This window comes from Protopterus annectens, chromosome 1.part1 (genome assembly GCF_019279795.1).
Source record: "Protopterus annectens isolate FY-2018-M chromosome 1.part1, PAN1.0, whole genome shotgun sequence".
NCBI lineage: Eukaryota > Metazoa > Chordata > Ceratodontiformes > Protopteridae > Protopterus > Protopterus annectens.
The window spans coordinates 1,302,237,326-1,302,252,972 of NC_056726.1; the positions used below are offsets into that span (position 1 = coordinate 1,302,237,326).

Sequence of the window (15,647 nt, forward strand, 5' to 3'; positions counted from 1 at the left end):
ATGATATTCTGTAATTCATATCATTCTAAAGGGCAGATCTAGACATTCCTTGGAGATTCTTTTACTACTCTGTACTTCGCTAATCCAACACATTATTGAATATAGCACTGTATTTTGCAACCTTTGAGTAAAACACATGAAAGAATGTGAAAAGTTGGACAAATACATTATTAGAAAAATCACAGAGCTGGAAAATTCAGATTATTTAGTAAGGCTTCAGAAGCAGTCATAATATCTCTGTCTGGCCTATAAGATACTTCTTCTTTCAGCTTTTCCCGGTTAGGGGTTACCACAGCGGATCACCTGTCTGCACACACTCAAGCCTAGGGCCAATTTAGAGTGTCAAATCCATCTACAGACCCAATTCTATTTAAAGTCTATGCCTAGAATGTACTACAGGGGAAGCTGGCTCCAGGATGGGGCATTTGATACTAAAAATAAGTAACAATAACAGAAAAAAACTGACAGTTGCATTATGCAGCACTTTCAAGGAGTATGGAATAAGCCTTCTCTTACAATTTGAAGAGGTCATTCATTAACTACTTTTAAAAATAGTGTTGATAAGTATATAAGAAATGGGAAATATAAAAAATATCAGCATAAAGTTATAGAAATCAAGATTCTTGAAGACCACTAGGTTGTAAGCTTGACATATGAAACACATTTGCTATAGTAAGGATATGATTTTGTAGGTCTTCATTTAATTTTGTCAAACTCCATTTGCCATTTGCCTACAGTGATTACACAAATGATTATGACTAGGTCATAATCTCATACTCAACTTATTTAGTGTTAACAGTGGATGCCAAGCATTTCACCTTGAGAGTAAATATGTGGAGCTTTCAGTATTCTGATGTAGTACATTTTACAAAGAACAAAAAAGTTTAGAAGTATGAAATGTTTTATAACCTTTAAAAATGTAACATGTATAAAATATCATTTAAATATTGTGCTTTGATTCATAGGTTCCATAGGTTGGTTCATAGATAGTATTCATTTTCAGAAGTCTACTGAAAGTTATTTAGAACCAAAATATTTTAAACTGAAATAATTTTAAAACTGCATTACTTTGCAGGAAACTAATCATGGTTTATCTTAACACGAAAAGTAATTATAGAAATGAAATTATCTTGCCAAGTTTTATTTGACCTAATTAAATATTCATCTCTTTGTATATGCCTCCTCCTTATTTGTTCTATAAAATAATACATATGTTTAACTGCCTTGGACTTTTCATGGTCTTCTTTAATTGTTTAACCAGGTTTAGTTAATACGATATATTTGTTTTCCAGCTTTTTTATCTACAGTTAGTCAATGTGCTAGTGACATCAACTTTCCCACTTGACATTCAGACTGGGTATTAAAATCATTTTAGTATTATTTTTCAGACTGCTGCCTCCAGGAGCTTTGAAGGCTTTATATGTCTTTTGGTTGTGATAGTGTTATTTTTTTCATGATTTTGTTAAAAATTACATCATCTATATCTTTCTGATATGGAAGAAATTGAGAATACATTACAGACTAGTTAGGACTGAATGTCATAAATGTAACATCATCAGACATTTTCAAACTATGCAGTTTTGCTTATCTGTATTGATCTTTTTTTACAAGTGTCACTCTTTGTATATGATAGTTTCAATCATGATATTCAAAAGGATGTGGGTATAGCAACACTGTTCTGGGGCAAAAACATCAAAACATATTAGTAAAAACAGGTACATTTTAGACTGTTCTCATTTATTATAGTTAATAAGAAATAAACTAAACTAACACCAGCTTCTTTGTACACTTTACAAAGTATTTGTCCTGACAACACAAATGCAATCTATATTCAAATCAGCAGTCACAAAGACATTCTTACCCATTACTTTCAATAATCCTTCTGGCTGTTGTCCAGTGACAGACTGGTATCATATTCAGGACTTGTTCTATGCCATAAATCTATGATATTAATAAAACACACAGGCTGTTTTATCTAACTCCTCTACTGATCCCCATAAACCTCATAAAACTACTTGTAACTTTTCCCACACCATCTACGTTCTCATAAATTCATAAATCTATATGTAATATTCTCCATAATCTGTACTTCTTCATTAATCGTCTCTCCTTTCCCTGCAATACTCCTCTCCATCTCTCCTGAACATATGTAATCCATTTTCACAAACTAAAATTCTAAACTGATTCTCATAAACCTGTCTGTAACACTTCCACAATATCTGCTTCCTCTTCTCATATCCCTCTTTTGTGAAAAATCTTCCTCCTATCTTACAACGACCACCTGTTTGTATTTCTGAAAATGCCTACTATCAAAACCCGATATTTAAACGATATTCCTACAACCTCAATCTGTTACTGTCCACCAACTCCTTTTCTTCTTTTATCGCCTGTGTTCATATAATATAGACAATGATGCCACGATTACATCTAAGTAATGAGCACAAACTGCATACAAGGTTACTAATATTTTGGCATTTTTAAAATGCATCACTACCATTAATATACAGTATATTTTCACATTATAGACTTATTATTTTTAATTGCACTGTATCCATTTCTAAATAAAAATATATTATTATATATGGAGCGTTTCTCCCTGTGTGTGCTGAAAAGGGGTTATAAACCATTCAGATTATTTCTGTCAACAAAACTATTTGATTAAGTTTTTAATTAAGATTTTAGTTTCCTCTAACCCTAAACAATATAAAACAGATTTTCAAACTGAATGAATGAATTTTTCTGCCTTGCCCCTGCTTCATTTTTTTACTTATGGGGGCTTATAAATGAAATATTAATGACTAATGACGAAAACAAAAATGACTATTTGATGTACATTCTCCTTCACATTCTTTAGTTTTATACTTTCGAATCAGATGCAGATTATATATTCAGAATTTCATAATCATCATTTTGAATGGAGTCGTTATTTGGTACTGTTGAATGTAAAACTATAGCCTGTAACATACCCAAATATCCAGGCCTTTATACTGTATAGCAAAAGTCTGGAATACAATCCCTGCACCAATCAGCACAATACATAACATTTATTCATTTAAACTGGAACTACAATTATTCCTCTCCAACTCCTAGCTTTGAAAATACTGCTCTCCTGGTCAGTAATTTCATCTTCTGCTCCTACAATACTGTAGACACTCTCTCTTCTTTTCCTTGTTTTATTTCTCTTACTCGTATTTCCCTTACTCTTTACCTTCCTTTTATTATTTATTTCTTTTACATGTCAGTATGTTTCAGTGCAGCACATTATAGTATTTATTGTGTTTTATTGATGGCAGAGGTGTATTTTCCGATGTTATGTGTGTATTAATATTTGCATTAATCTATGTGTTCATGGTATATTATAAAATATCAGTTTTCACCTATGTATATCTATCTTCTATTCTTGTATTTGTGGAGCTTTCCTCTCTGTGCCCTACACTGAAAGCAGATAAAATTATCAAATCAGACTTTCCTGGTAAACAAATGCCAACATTAATTAATTAATAATTCGACTTTGGCAAACAACCTCAAAGCAATCATTTATTCCACAACTCTCACAATGTTTTTAATAAAACTTCTAAAATAAGCTTAATAGTCAGGTTAGCTGGATATCTTTTTGCTATATGTTTTTCTCTGCATAACCCATCTTTCTTAATTTCTTACCTGAAGTACAGGTATAAATGCACTCCTTGCCTCCCATACACTCGTGTACTTTCTGCTTTGTCTGTACTTTTCTTTCTCTAATATTCTCTACTTCTTTACCTGTATGGTCTTCTCGTTTCATCCTTCACTCACGTACACTGTCGGCAGTTACTATCTAATGCAGTGTAAATTACTGCAGTATTGATAAATATTGATAAGTACTTAGCCTAATTGCGTTGTGATTTTTTCATTCACGGAGTTCATTACATTTCTAGGGTGACTGTAAGAAAACAGCCATAGATTCCCCCTCAAATTATTTTACAGGATTACATTCTTAAGCCTAAGAAAAGCATTTGTTGCTGCAATTACAAAAGAGGAGTGATTTTTTTTAAAATTTTGGATGAGCAGGTCTTGTATAATAGGCAATAAAGAATCTTTTTTAAAATGTATGTACCAATATACAAGTCAGGTGTACCAGTAAATCTAGAGGAACAAAACTAAATCTGATGTCGAAAGTCATAGCACTATGCCGAAAGCATTGCATATGAGAAGTATCTCACTGGTTTATGTTTACATTTTACTAGCTAGAATTTATTTTGAAGTCTTGCATATGCATAGGGATAAAATTCATAGTTAGTGCAACCCAGATAAAAGCAGGTTATGAGGAAGCTACACTTGAAGTAAAGCAAGTGCCTGGATAAATTATTGATGACAAGCAGCCATGTGCAACATATGGGAAACAGATTAGCAAAGCAAAAATAGATTCTGGATGGGTTATAGTACAATGAAGGGTCTTTGTGAATTATTTTATCCAGGCAATGCCTACACATAATCAGTTGTGATCAGTGTACTACCCTGATAAACAAATGTGAAATAAAAGAAAAGAAAAGAAAAGAAAAGAAAAGAAAATGGGGTTAGGGGGTTGGTATAATGGTTAAGGTGTTTACGTCACAGTTGCAAGGTACAGGGTTCAGTTCTCACCTTTGAAAGGTAAATTGGCTAGGCTTAAAATGGCCCACAAGGGCAGCTAGCCTAGTACTTACCTGTGAACCTATACAATAAAATAAACATGCTATGTAATTCTTCTCTTTTATTTTAAGGTCTGTCAGGGTGCACATAAAATGGCCCACAAGGACAGCTACCTGAGTACTTACCTGTGGACCTATAAAATAAAATAAAATAAACATGTTATGTAATTCTTCTGTTTTATTGAAGATCTGTCAGGGTGCACAGATCCCTGCATTATTCCTGAGGAAAAATACATGCCATCTATTTGATGATCTTCTTTGATGTCTCATTGGTCACACAACTAAATTGATACACTAAATCTAGAACTGGAACTCAGTATCACAGCATATCAGTCATTGCAGCATGATATGGTTTACAGCAATATGTGTTCCATTCAATCTTAAGAGCACACAGCTGAGGTTCTTCAGATTTTAAAAAGATATTTTTGACTCTAATAAATACTATCATATAAAACTGATGTTTTAAGTCTTGCTCTCTATTGACAACCTTAAAAAAGATTATTTTCTTTTCCTTGGTGAAGAAACAAATTGAGTGAGTACCATAAAAAGCAAGCCACTTGCCCTGTTTAACATACTCACATCATATGTGACACTGTGGCTGGACACTAAACTACACCTGCCTTCTGGTAACACTAATTTTAATGCAATGGTCACTGATGAAGGGGTGCATTTCTATGACTCATATGGTCAGCAGATAGGTGCCACTTAATGTCTATAGTAAAGCAATGCATAGTTTTACACTCTTGTAGAAAATGAAGGAGACAATACAAGCTAGATGGAGGAGGTCTGGAAGGAATTTAGCATATCATATGACGCAGTGTTATAGGCACTGACAAGGGGAAAAGGATGCTCAGGTATCTTGCTAGCAGGTGAATTAAATAGACACTAGCATTGGTAAGTTTACACCTGAAGTGATGTGTCTAGTTCTGGTAGCCACAAAGGTAGGGAAGAGATTAGAGTCACCATGGACTGATAAGCAATCAGCAAAGAACTGCCATAGTTCTGAGGGGAAGAGAGTTGGTGGACTGTGGGGGAAAAAGTAGTAGAAGACATGAGAAGGAGCAATAAAACTACACAGATGCATTGTGTTGTCAAGAAAAGGTTCAGGGCTAGATATGAAAAGAAGAATAAAGGAAGAAAGAAACATAACTAGCACCTGCAAATGGAGAATTTAAAACAGACTTAAAAAAGTTACTCCTTATTGTGGGTATCAAGACCTTTAAATACACTGCCAAAATGACTGAATGGTGGGACAGAAGAAAGAAAGAAAGAACGAAAGAACGAAAGAAAGAAAGGGTGGTGCAGTCGAAGGAAAAGACTAGCACTGCATTTACAAACTGCATCACATGATATATTTCATAGCCATTAAGTTTCCTTTTGTCTGTTTCTTCACAGATGCATATTTTTGTCAGAGGACAATACAGAAAAAGTCTATTGCATATTGGATGCCTACTCGGGCAACATTACAGACGTTTTCATCACGACATCATGATCTGAACCTTTTATCATCACAGTGTGGAACGCTACCTCTCATAATGTTGGAACACTTAACTAACAACTTTATACAGAAAGCTCATAGGATGGTTAAAGTGTGCTACCTGACACTTATAAAAAAGTTCTTTTGATGAATTAATATCATTCAGTATTATTTACAGTGGATAGCAAGTAAAACATTCCTAAGACTGAACGTGACACAGACCCTTTCAGTGTGGAACAATGGGGAACATAGACTTTTTAAAACTGAAATTTAGGAATGTTCCTCATAATGAGGTACAGTTGAGGTGTGCACAATGTTTTTACTATTTTTGAAGAAAACATAGTGTATCATAGTTCCATACTAATTCAGTACCACAAAAGTATACAGCTGAAAGAGTATACTGTCTGCCATTAGACATGGTTCTAGGTATGTAGAAACCCTACTCAGACACACAAGAAGGATAGTCGGGGGGGGGGGTAGATCAAACAATATGATTACATAAAGAAATAATTGTTGCTCATGTTATATATTCCTGAACCACAGTACATAATTTTTTGCAGGCTGACTCCTGAGTATAGCATTCTAAAACATAATCATTAGGTACACTGACCTTTGCGGAAGGAAACTGTGGGATCGCTTCTCTTTCAAGTCCATGTAACTGGGAATGAATGCTAGCTAGAGCACGCTGTGACACTGTCAGCCTCTGATAAGCAAAACAAACCATAACAATAAAAAATGCATTTATAGATCTTGTAGACATTTAACTAAAACATGCATCTGAAAATATTTTCTGAGACAGTTATTGTTTCCTTTCATTATTCATAATTTAATTTATGACCAACAAAGTTGACGTATCTTGATTGCAGGTAACATGAATTTATAGGGCTTGTGGGGAAGATTCTTTGTAATGACATTTCTAAAATAGCTGAATGCCACAGTTTTAAGAAAAAATACTACTTTTAGATGTTTCTTTCATTTGTAAAAAGAAAAAAGTACTTGAATATTATTATGATTGAGACATAATCCTTTTGGTTTATTATTAAAAATCCTAATAAGACTGATCTGGTAAACAATATGCTAGCAGTTTTAATATATAGCAGAAAGGAACACCCACCTGCTGAAAAGGGTTTCTAACAAGCTGATTACATGTCAGATAATACTGGAGGATATCTGTAGGAGAAAAGGACACATGTAATTGTATGGTTAGAAAAGACAAAGTACAACTTAAAAACGAATGTTAGAAATGCTGTCATGTTCTGATACTAACATCAACAGAGTTGCTAGATCTTTTTACCTCATCTTAAGGAAAGAAAAACATAAATGCTTTAATTACCTAGGCATCATATACTGGCATGACGATGTTTCTCATCCTCATGCCTATCAATTATCACAGACATAATCATGTAATGAGCAGGCTATCAAACAGTGAAACAGTCTGTAGGACTTCACTCTGGGAACATAGATACTGGTTGAGGTTCAGAAACATGAAGTTAAAATCTTGGCAACTGAGGTAAGTAAACTCTAATGTCTATACAAACTGAGATTTAGCAGCACAGAAAGAGTACTCAAAATGGAGCCACCAGGAATACTCATCCAGTCTGATGGCCTGTGTTAAGGTACACAATGGCTTACTGGATACAGGTAACATCAGGCAGGTTTACATTTCCTGAGGATCTTGGTGGATGACAAGGTGCAAAACTATATATCATAGGAATGAAAATACCCTCATGTGGTGATATGCACAGCAGCTTCACAAAACAGCTATTCCACAAAAATATATTTCAGCACTGTGCCAGAAGTCTGAGAGTTGAACATCAGTCCTCAGAGATGCCTGCCCTGCACCTCAGCATTACTGAAGTTGTTTCCTAGGTCATGCATGCTCCTACTGGGACTGCAGAGCACTACAGCTTGGTTATGGTCAGTGACCTCAGATTTCTGAAGCAGGATGTCATTTTACTTTATGCGTAGCTGTGACTACCGCTTGGAGCTAAGAGTAAGATTTTCTGGTTCTCAGACACTTGTGCATAAACTTGAATAAAGACCCTTCTTCTATACACCAGAACACACAGCTAGAGATACTGAATATTTCCTATTCTGATGGAGAACTGAATAATTTCTCATTTTAAAAATCCCATTGCTACTGCTATGACCCAGTAAGTATCTTACAAATTACAAGGACTGAAAGGGTTGGGGATGTCAGCTGTTAAATAATTTCATCTTGTATTGTTAGCCTTTTGGAGTTTGATTCTGTTATTCTTCAGTTGCATACTGTGTAATTAACCAGAGCAAAGCTTTTTCATAAGCATTTGCAAACCAGGACCAGTCTGGTAGGATTTGCATTATTAAAAAAAAAGTTGACAAAACCACTGTTACTTGCTACTAATCAAAACAGAATAGTTATTGTCTGTTGTAGATGAATTAATGGAGTCTCTGCTTGGGATGGTGGTCTGTGCTTTTTATGATTACATTTCAAGGTAATATTTATTTTTAGAATAATTTGTTTCTTTTAAGATGTTTTAATTTCTCTGCATGCTGTAAAGCTTTGTGCATTTTACGTTTAGCTTGTTTGTTAATATTTGGTGTGCTTCTTAACTTAATCTGTATCTGAAAATCATCTACTAAATTAGCCCACATTGTCCATTAATAAGTAAATGAACAAACCCATAACTACATAAGCTTAAGAGAAAGATAATGCTGCTGCAAACTGTGGATAAGGTGGAATTCAGAAATAACTTCTGTTCTGTGATTCAAACATAGTACATAGGCATCTCAACAATAGAATGGTCAGGCACATTTATTTAAGCAATAATCCATGCCTGGGTGTGGGTAATGCTGGATTTACCCATGGTTGGTGTGGTTTGGTCATGAGGGTGAAGCCCGAGTGACCAAAGACAACCGAGGGTAAATCCAGCATTACCCACACCCAGAAGTGGGTTATTGCTATTATACAATGCCATTATTTAAGAAAAAAATACTTAGTTTTCTTAAATAATGTCCTTGTATAATGGCGCTGTGCTATCCTTCCACCAGTGGACAGCTCCGCTTTGCCATTGCTGATGTACTGTGCATGCGTTTGGAACTTGCGTTCCCACGCATACCCAGTACATCAGTGCTTGGGAAAGTATGCAATGGAGAAAAGAAGATCTCCATTGCTCCTTTTTTCTGTAATTTCTTTTTTTTTGTATTGGTTTGTGGCAATTTAGGGGTAGGAGAGCTGCAGTGCTGACTTCGCACATGCAAGAAAGACAGCTTGAAGAAAATACAAGGGAAATCAGGTACATCTATTTAATTTTAAATACCGTACCTGATTTTCCTTCTATTTTCTTCATACTTTCTCATATGTGTGGAGTCGGGACTACAGCTTTATTTTTTTTTAATAAAAAAAAAAATAATAATACTTGGACAATATACCAATGGAAAAAAAGTCTGGGCAACCGTTCCTTTTTCTTTGGTATATTGTCGGATTTACAATGGGCATGCTGGCCAATCAGCATGCACGTTTTGGAATAATAATGGCCAGTCATTGTGTAATTATTATTTATTTATACTTTGTTGACTGGATTAAGTTTACAATAACAGAATTGTGTATGCATTTAGTGAGCCATACAGTTAAATGAACCACCGAAAAAAAACAAAAATAGGTACTCAGCAAGGGGTGGTATATTTCAGGGTCATACATTAACACATGCTGTGTGCTCATGTTATAAGCAGGACAGGATGTGTTTGAGGAAGAGCACTGAAAGTTACTGTTCATGAAAATGGTGCAAGAGAATCACTCAGTACTTAGGAACTGACAGGGGAATTAAACCAGGGGTACTGGGTGATGCTCTTTAGCAACCAATTGCTCTGTCTCTTTATGCTCTACTGATTCCGTGGCATAAAGCTGTTCTGTAAGACTACATAATGCTCCAGAGGAGGAGGAGAAGACATGTATATTGAGGGTGCATATCGGGTCAGCATGGTGCAATTTGCACTTATACTGTGCATATGCTTATGCAGCAATCTGGAAATGCCATGTAGGAGATACATGTAAGCAGTGTGGATAACTGTATATAGCCAGCCATGTCCAAATTAACAACATAATTTATAAAGCTATTGAAATTCACTGCACTCATTACCTGTTCCTGCAAGTTTCTACTTATTTGTATCACATCCATGGTAGCTCTGGAATGATCACAGGTGAGGCTGATCTGCTAAAAAAATTTTTGGTGGTTTGCCATTTGCTAATATAAATGTTAAATGTTCTTTGCAGTGCTGGATTCATTTATCCTTTTTTCTTTGTGTATGTGTGTGCGTGCATGTGTGGTTCTACAACAAATGGCAGGCAGTATGATTAGGTTCATAGGTTCATAGGCTGGTACTAGGCTATCGGCCCTAGGGTCTATACAAGCTTAGCCATAACAATTCCCTGGATATTTCTTCCCACAATATTTACTTCCCTGGATTCCTGTCTAGCAGGGCGACTGACGTGATCCCCGGGGTGAATTTCCTATCTCCCATCCAATTGTCAAGATTCCTTTTGAAGAGGGCCAAGGAGGTGCTCTGCTTGACATGTATGGGCAGTCTATTGCAGAGTATGAGGAGTCTCTGGGTCAGGAACCTATCCCTCCAGCATGTTTTGTTCATTGTGATGACAAGGTTTAGATCCCTGGAGCGTGTGGCTCTGAGGGATTGGGATTTCTTTAAGTGGAGCATGTCCAACAGCTTAGGGTTTGACATGACCTTGTATGTTAAGCAGAGATTGCCTCTGAGTAGATGATATGCCACAGAGTATAGCTGGAGTTTTTTTTAGATGGTCAGCATAGGGCGTCTGCTTTAGGCCTGTGATTCTTTTAGTGATGTACTTCTGTGGCCTTTCCAGCTGTTGCAGATGTCTTGTGAGGTACATACTAAATGGGGTGTTGTACTCTATAATGGGTCTAATGAGGGATGAGTACAGTAGGACAGTGACCTCCTTTTTTCTGGACGAAAAGCCCTTAGTGATGAGGTGTGCCACATAGAAGGATTTCCTGACTGTTGTGGTGATGTGGTTATCGAAGGTGAGACCACTGTCCACCTGCGTCCCTAAGTCTCTCATCACACTTATGGTGTTTAGTGTACTGCCACCTATGTGGTAATTCATGGGTACATGTTTTTTCCCAAAGGGGATAACTATGATGAAAGAATGATGTTGTAATTATAGGCGGTACTGCCAACCATGCCAGGAGAAGTAGGTAGTGGATGTATAATGTACGGCAGCATAGCTTGCTGGAATTTTATAAAGAATTATATGTAATTTTTGTATCAAATTGACTTGTACGATTTGTACAGATGCTTGTGTTTAAAAACTTATTGGAAAGTTGCTTGTGTTAAAATGTATCAATAGTGCTTCCTGCTGAATAGAAAGAAAATGTACATGTCTTACTGAAACTGAATTAAAGATATATATTTTAACAGAGGACTGGAAGCAAAGAGGTTAATCTTAAACTTTAAAATATATCTGAAATTAAATTACTTTATCGGTTAAGCCATAAAGATGTTATCCTGCAGTTCTGAAGGAAGTCAGAGATGCAATGTCTGTGCCAGAGCATAGGTTGCAGCTTCTGGAGGGAGAGTGAAACAGTTTTGTGGTTTTATGACTTCCAGCAGCTGCCCCTCATCCGAACAAACCTGTGTGCATGGTAACATGTACGTGCTAAAATCCTGTCAGCTTCTAGTGTTGGTGAGCATGGGAAACAGAGTCAGATGACCCAATGTAATGTCATTGTGTAATCAACTCTGAAATAATATTTACATATTAGTAGAAATTTCTCTCAGCATTCTGTATTCTGTCTTGGATCCGACAACAAGGATCACTCACTCACAAATTGTTTTGCCTTGCTCTATTAATTAAGTACCTTAACTAGGGAACAGCAATTCTCTTTAGATTAGCCAGGAAAATATAGTGAGATTAGAAGTGCTGTTTTTCCTGTAACTGTGTGAATTTTTCCATCAGTGTTATTTTTAATATTCCCTGTGACTGAAACTCTAGTGTTTACTGTAAATAGATATTTTATATTTTCTTGTTCTTTTATTATTTATTATTAAATATATTTTCATTGTGGCTGGTCTTTTTAGAGAACATTTAAGTTTTGAGAGTATTTGAATATATTTATTTGGTGATAACTCTAGCCACTCCTGAGAGCCTGGCTGTTTGGTCAACATTACCATTGCATTAATATTATCTTTACTCAGTATAATTGGGTACACTTGCAACAGCTTTGTAGTGCTTGGTGGCAGTGATAACTACTTTATAGTCTGGGCAGAAGGGGGCATAGCTAGTAAACCTGTGTCAGCCTTGCCCATGTGTGTGTGGGTGTGTGCAAATCAAATCTTAAAGTATGTGTGTGTCAGATACTTGGAGCAGGGACATAAAGCACTGGTTTCAGAGGGAGAGTGGTGGAGGACTTGGCTTGGGCACTCAGCTGAGGACTTAAGTCAGCATCTGTACTGGTGGGGAGTCTTATTGGGGACCTGGAGGGAGACAGATATTGACACCCAGACGCTGGGCTGAGTGTGTGCCCTGTGTGCTCTTAAGGGAAATTGTGCTTGATGCAGACAGGTCTGCATCTGGAAATACTGAGTATATCCATTGTATTCCAAGTGAATGTCCCTCTCTAGTGTCAGTGGTAAGGATTCCGGCTCCGTGATTACTGGCCCGGCGCGGGAACATCACATGTTGGTGGCAGTGGTGGCATCACAGTTGTAATCTTATGTGTGTGAATGTTTTAGAAGGCTGGCAGGGAGAATCATAAAATGTGATGCTTCTGTAACAGCACAATGGACTCCTTTCTAAATTTATATTTCTGTAATTCAGCATAGTACAGTTTCTTACTTGCCCTTTGCACTGCATACCAGCTTTCTTCTTGTGTGCAATTATCATTTCTGCAACCCTACTAATGTGTTCCATAAGGGCAATTGACCTTTTGTCTATTTTTTTCTATGTGCTGGCTGAGTGCAGTGTTTAGCTTATCTCTGAATCTTGTTACAGTTAACTGGAAGAGTCTGATTAAAACATTTAAGAAAAAAATATCAACCAAAACCTTTTTTTGGAATGTAAGATCTGTGAAAAGGGAGTGCTTTCAACAAATGTGATTAATTTACATATAAAATAAGTAAAAGTATAGTTATTAACATTTCAAAGATGTGCAGCATATAATTTTATGCAAAATATGTTTAATTATATGTTAGCAAGGTGGCATTGGTGTCAGAACAGAAAGTTAATGTATCACTTATTCTGTAGGAAAGCTTTCTAACAGCACAGAGGAAACACAACAGATGATCCTGGAGTCCTAACCATATAAATACTTTAAGCTAGATGTGAATACCTTATTCTAGAGCAACAATGTCTCTTATATGAACTACTTTGTAAGAGAGAAATTAATTTGCACAAACAGAGCCTCTTGGATTTGCTTTTATGTCAGACTGCATTATTAGAGTTTTTTATACAATCAAAATGCATCACAGAGAATGTATTGTTTCCATAGCATATTTCGCATGGTTGATCACCTTATTAATTAGAAACCAGAAAGCATTATTATTTAAGGAGTTCTGCATTTTGTTACTGCTGTTATTACTGAAACACTGAGTGACTAATATTTACCTTCATGTGTCAGCAGTGACAACCACTTCTACAGCAGAACAATAGCAAAATATTAGATGCAAATTTTATTTACATTTTTGAAATAGTAAACAAAGTACTACTATTTGGTTTTCTAAATGTGAAACCAAAGTCACACACGTATTCACTGAAATTGTGGTTCATATGTTCTCAGAACTAGTGAGCAGTGTTTTTTTTAAGTTGTATTTCTGTTATCTGTACCAGATATAATTTATACACAAACACATGCATGCCATCAGAAGGAAACTAGCCAGCTGATAACTATCCACATACACAGCTACCTTACCTATCTATTAAAGTCATTCTTTTGCTTCATGTTTATTTATTTTTTAGTTTACATTTGTTAAACAGGAAAGTCCAACTGGATACATGTCCATTTTCAGCAGCGGCCCGGGGAGAAAAGCTCCACATGTACAAAAAGATGATGGTCAATATTCATGGTTACATTAAAATATGTAACATCTTAAAATTTCAATAGGAGGTTATTTATATATATATATATATATATATATATATATATATATATATATATACATCGATACATTGAAGTTTAAGATCTTTGTAGGATTATATTATTACATATGTACAGCAATAGCAGCATTACATATTTACAGCAATAATAGTAAAGCATTTGATGTATAGAATGGCATGATGAAATAATAGATGACATGAGTGACTACCCGGAGAAAACAAGGTGGCTAGTGAGAAAAAGGTGTTTAGTTAAGAGGAGAGTTCCTGGAAATTGGATGTAGAAGGGTTGAATACATATTTGTATAAAAGCTAGGATGATAGGATACACAAGAGAAGGTACAGACAGGGGATTTAAAAGTTAGTGTACGGACTTAGAAACACAGCATTTTAAAGATGTGTATAGGAAGTTAGGTAGGAGTCAGTGACTGTTGTTCTGAAGGTTATAGAGAAGTAGTTATAATTACGGTGGGTTTAGGTAGAAGGTTTATTTCAGATTGCATCATTTGCCTTCAAGAATTGCATGTAAGTCGAGTTAGCCTGGGTCTAGACATGGACATAGCCAATGCTTGTTTAGGTGACTCTTTAGGGATGTTTTGAATTGGGGTAAGGAGGCTATAGTGGTAAGATCTGGGGGGGGGGGGTGCGTTCCATTTCTTACCAGTTGAGTTATTGGCTTTGGCAGATTGAACTTCCATCTTGTTAGATGAGCGGGGAGATGGTAGGTTGCAGTAGGGGGTGATAATATTTGCCAGAATGGGTGTACTGTTAGGTTGGTAGAGGATTTTATAAATAACTCTGAGTTGGTTGTACTGGAGTTGATTGGGTAGCTCTAGCCAGTCCAATGTTTGAAGATTTTGACTGTGATGAGTTCTGTATGCTGTGGCTGTGGCGAATCTAACTATATTATTGTAGCAGCTAGCTAATTTGTTTAGGTTAGCTTTCCGTAGGTTTAGGAAAATGGGAGAGGCATAGAGAAGGGTTGAGAGAAGGTGTGTTTTAGCTATGGCTGTTCTGGCCAGTGGGGTTAGAAATGGTTTAATCCTATATAGGGAGCCTAGGTTTTTGTTAACTGTTTTGATGGTTTTGTCGATATGAGTGTCAAATGTAAGGTTATTATCTATTATTACACCAAGACATTTTGTAGATGGATCTGGAGAGATTATGGTGCCATTATTGGATGAGATTGTAATATTTGGTGATGAGGTTTTTCGGGTAGGGGAGAAAAGTAGTACTTTGGTTTTGTTGGGATTCAATAGGAGATGGCAATTATTGAACCAGATCTCTACTTTGTTGAATGTGCTCTGGGATAGGGATTGTAGGTCTGAGGGGGTGGTGGCAGAACAGATTAGGGTAGAGTCATCTGCATACTGAATACAGGTTGCTTCAGGGATGA

At 36.1% G+C, this 15,647-nt stretch overlaps 1 protein-coding gene across 2 annotated transcripts in view; it reads right to left on the bottom strand.

Annotated features, from left to right (window-relative positions):
* Positions 1–15,647, bottom strand: part of TTYH1 (tweety family member 1) — a 1,335,534-nt gene that overhangs the window by 132,223 nt on the left and 1,187,664 nt on the right. For both annotated transcript variants that reach the window (XM_044081666.1, XM_044081659.1), the window contains exons 8-9: positions 7,259–7,314; positions 6,755–6,847 (exon numbers count right to left, since the gene is read on the bottom strand). In XM_044081666.1, the coding sequence (XP_043937601.1) occupies positions 6,755–6,847; positions 7,259–7,314 (149 nt within the window). The remainder of the gene's footprint in view (positions 1–6,754; positions 6,848–7,258; positions 7,315–15,647) is intronic.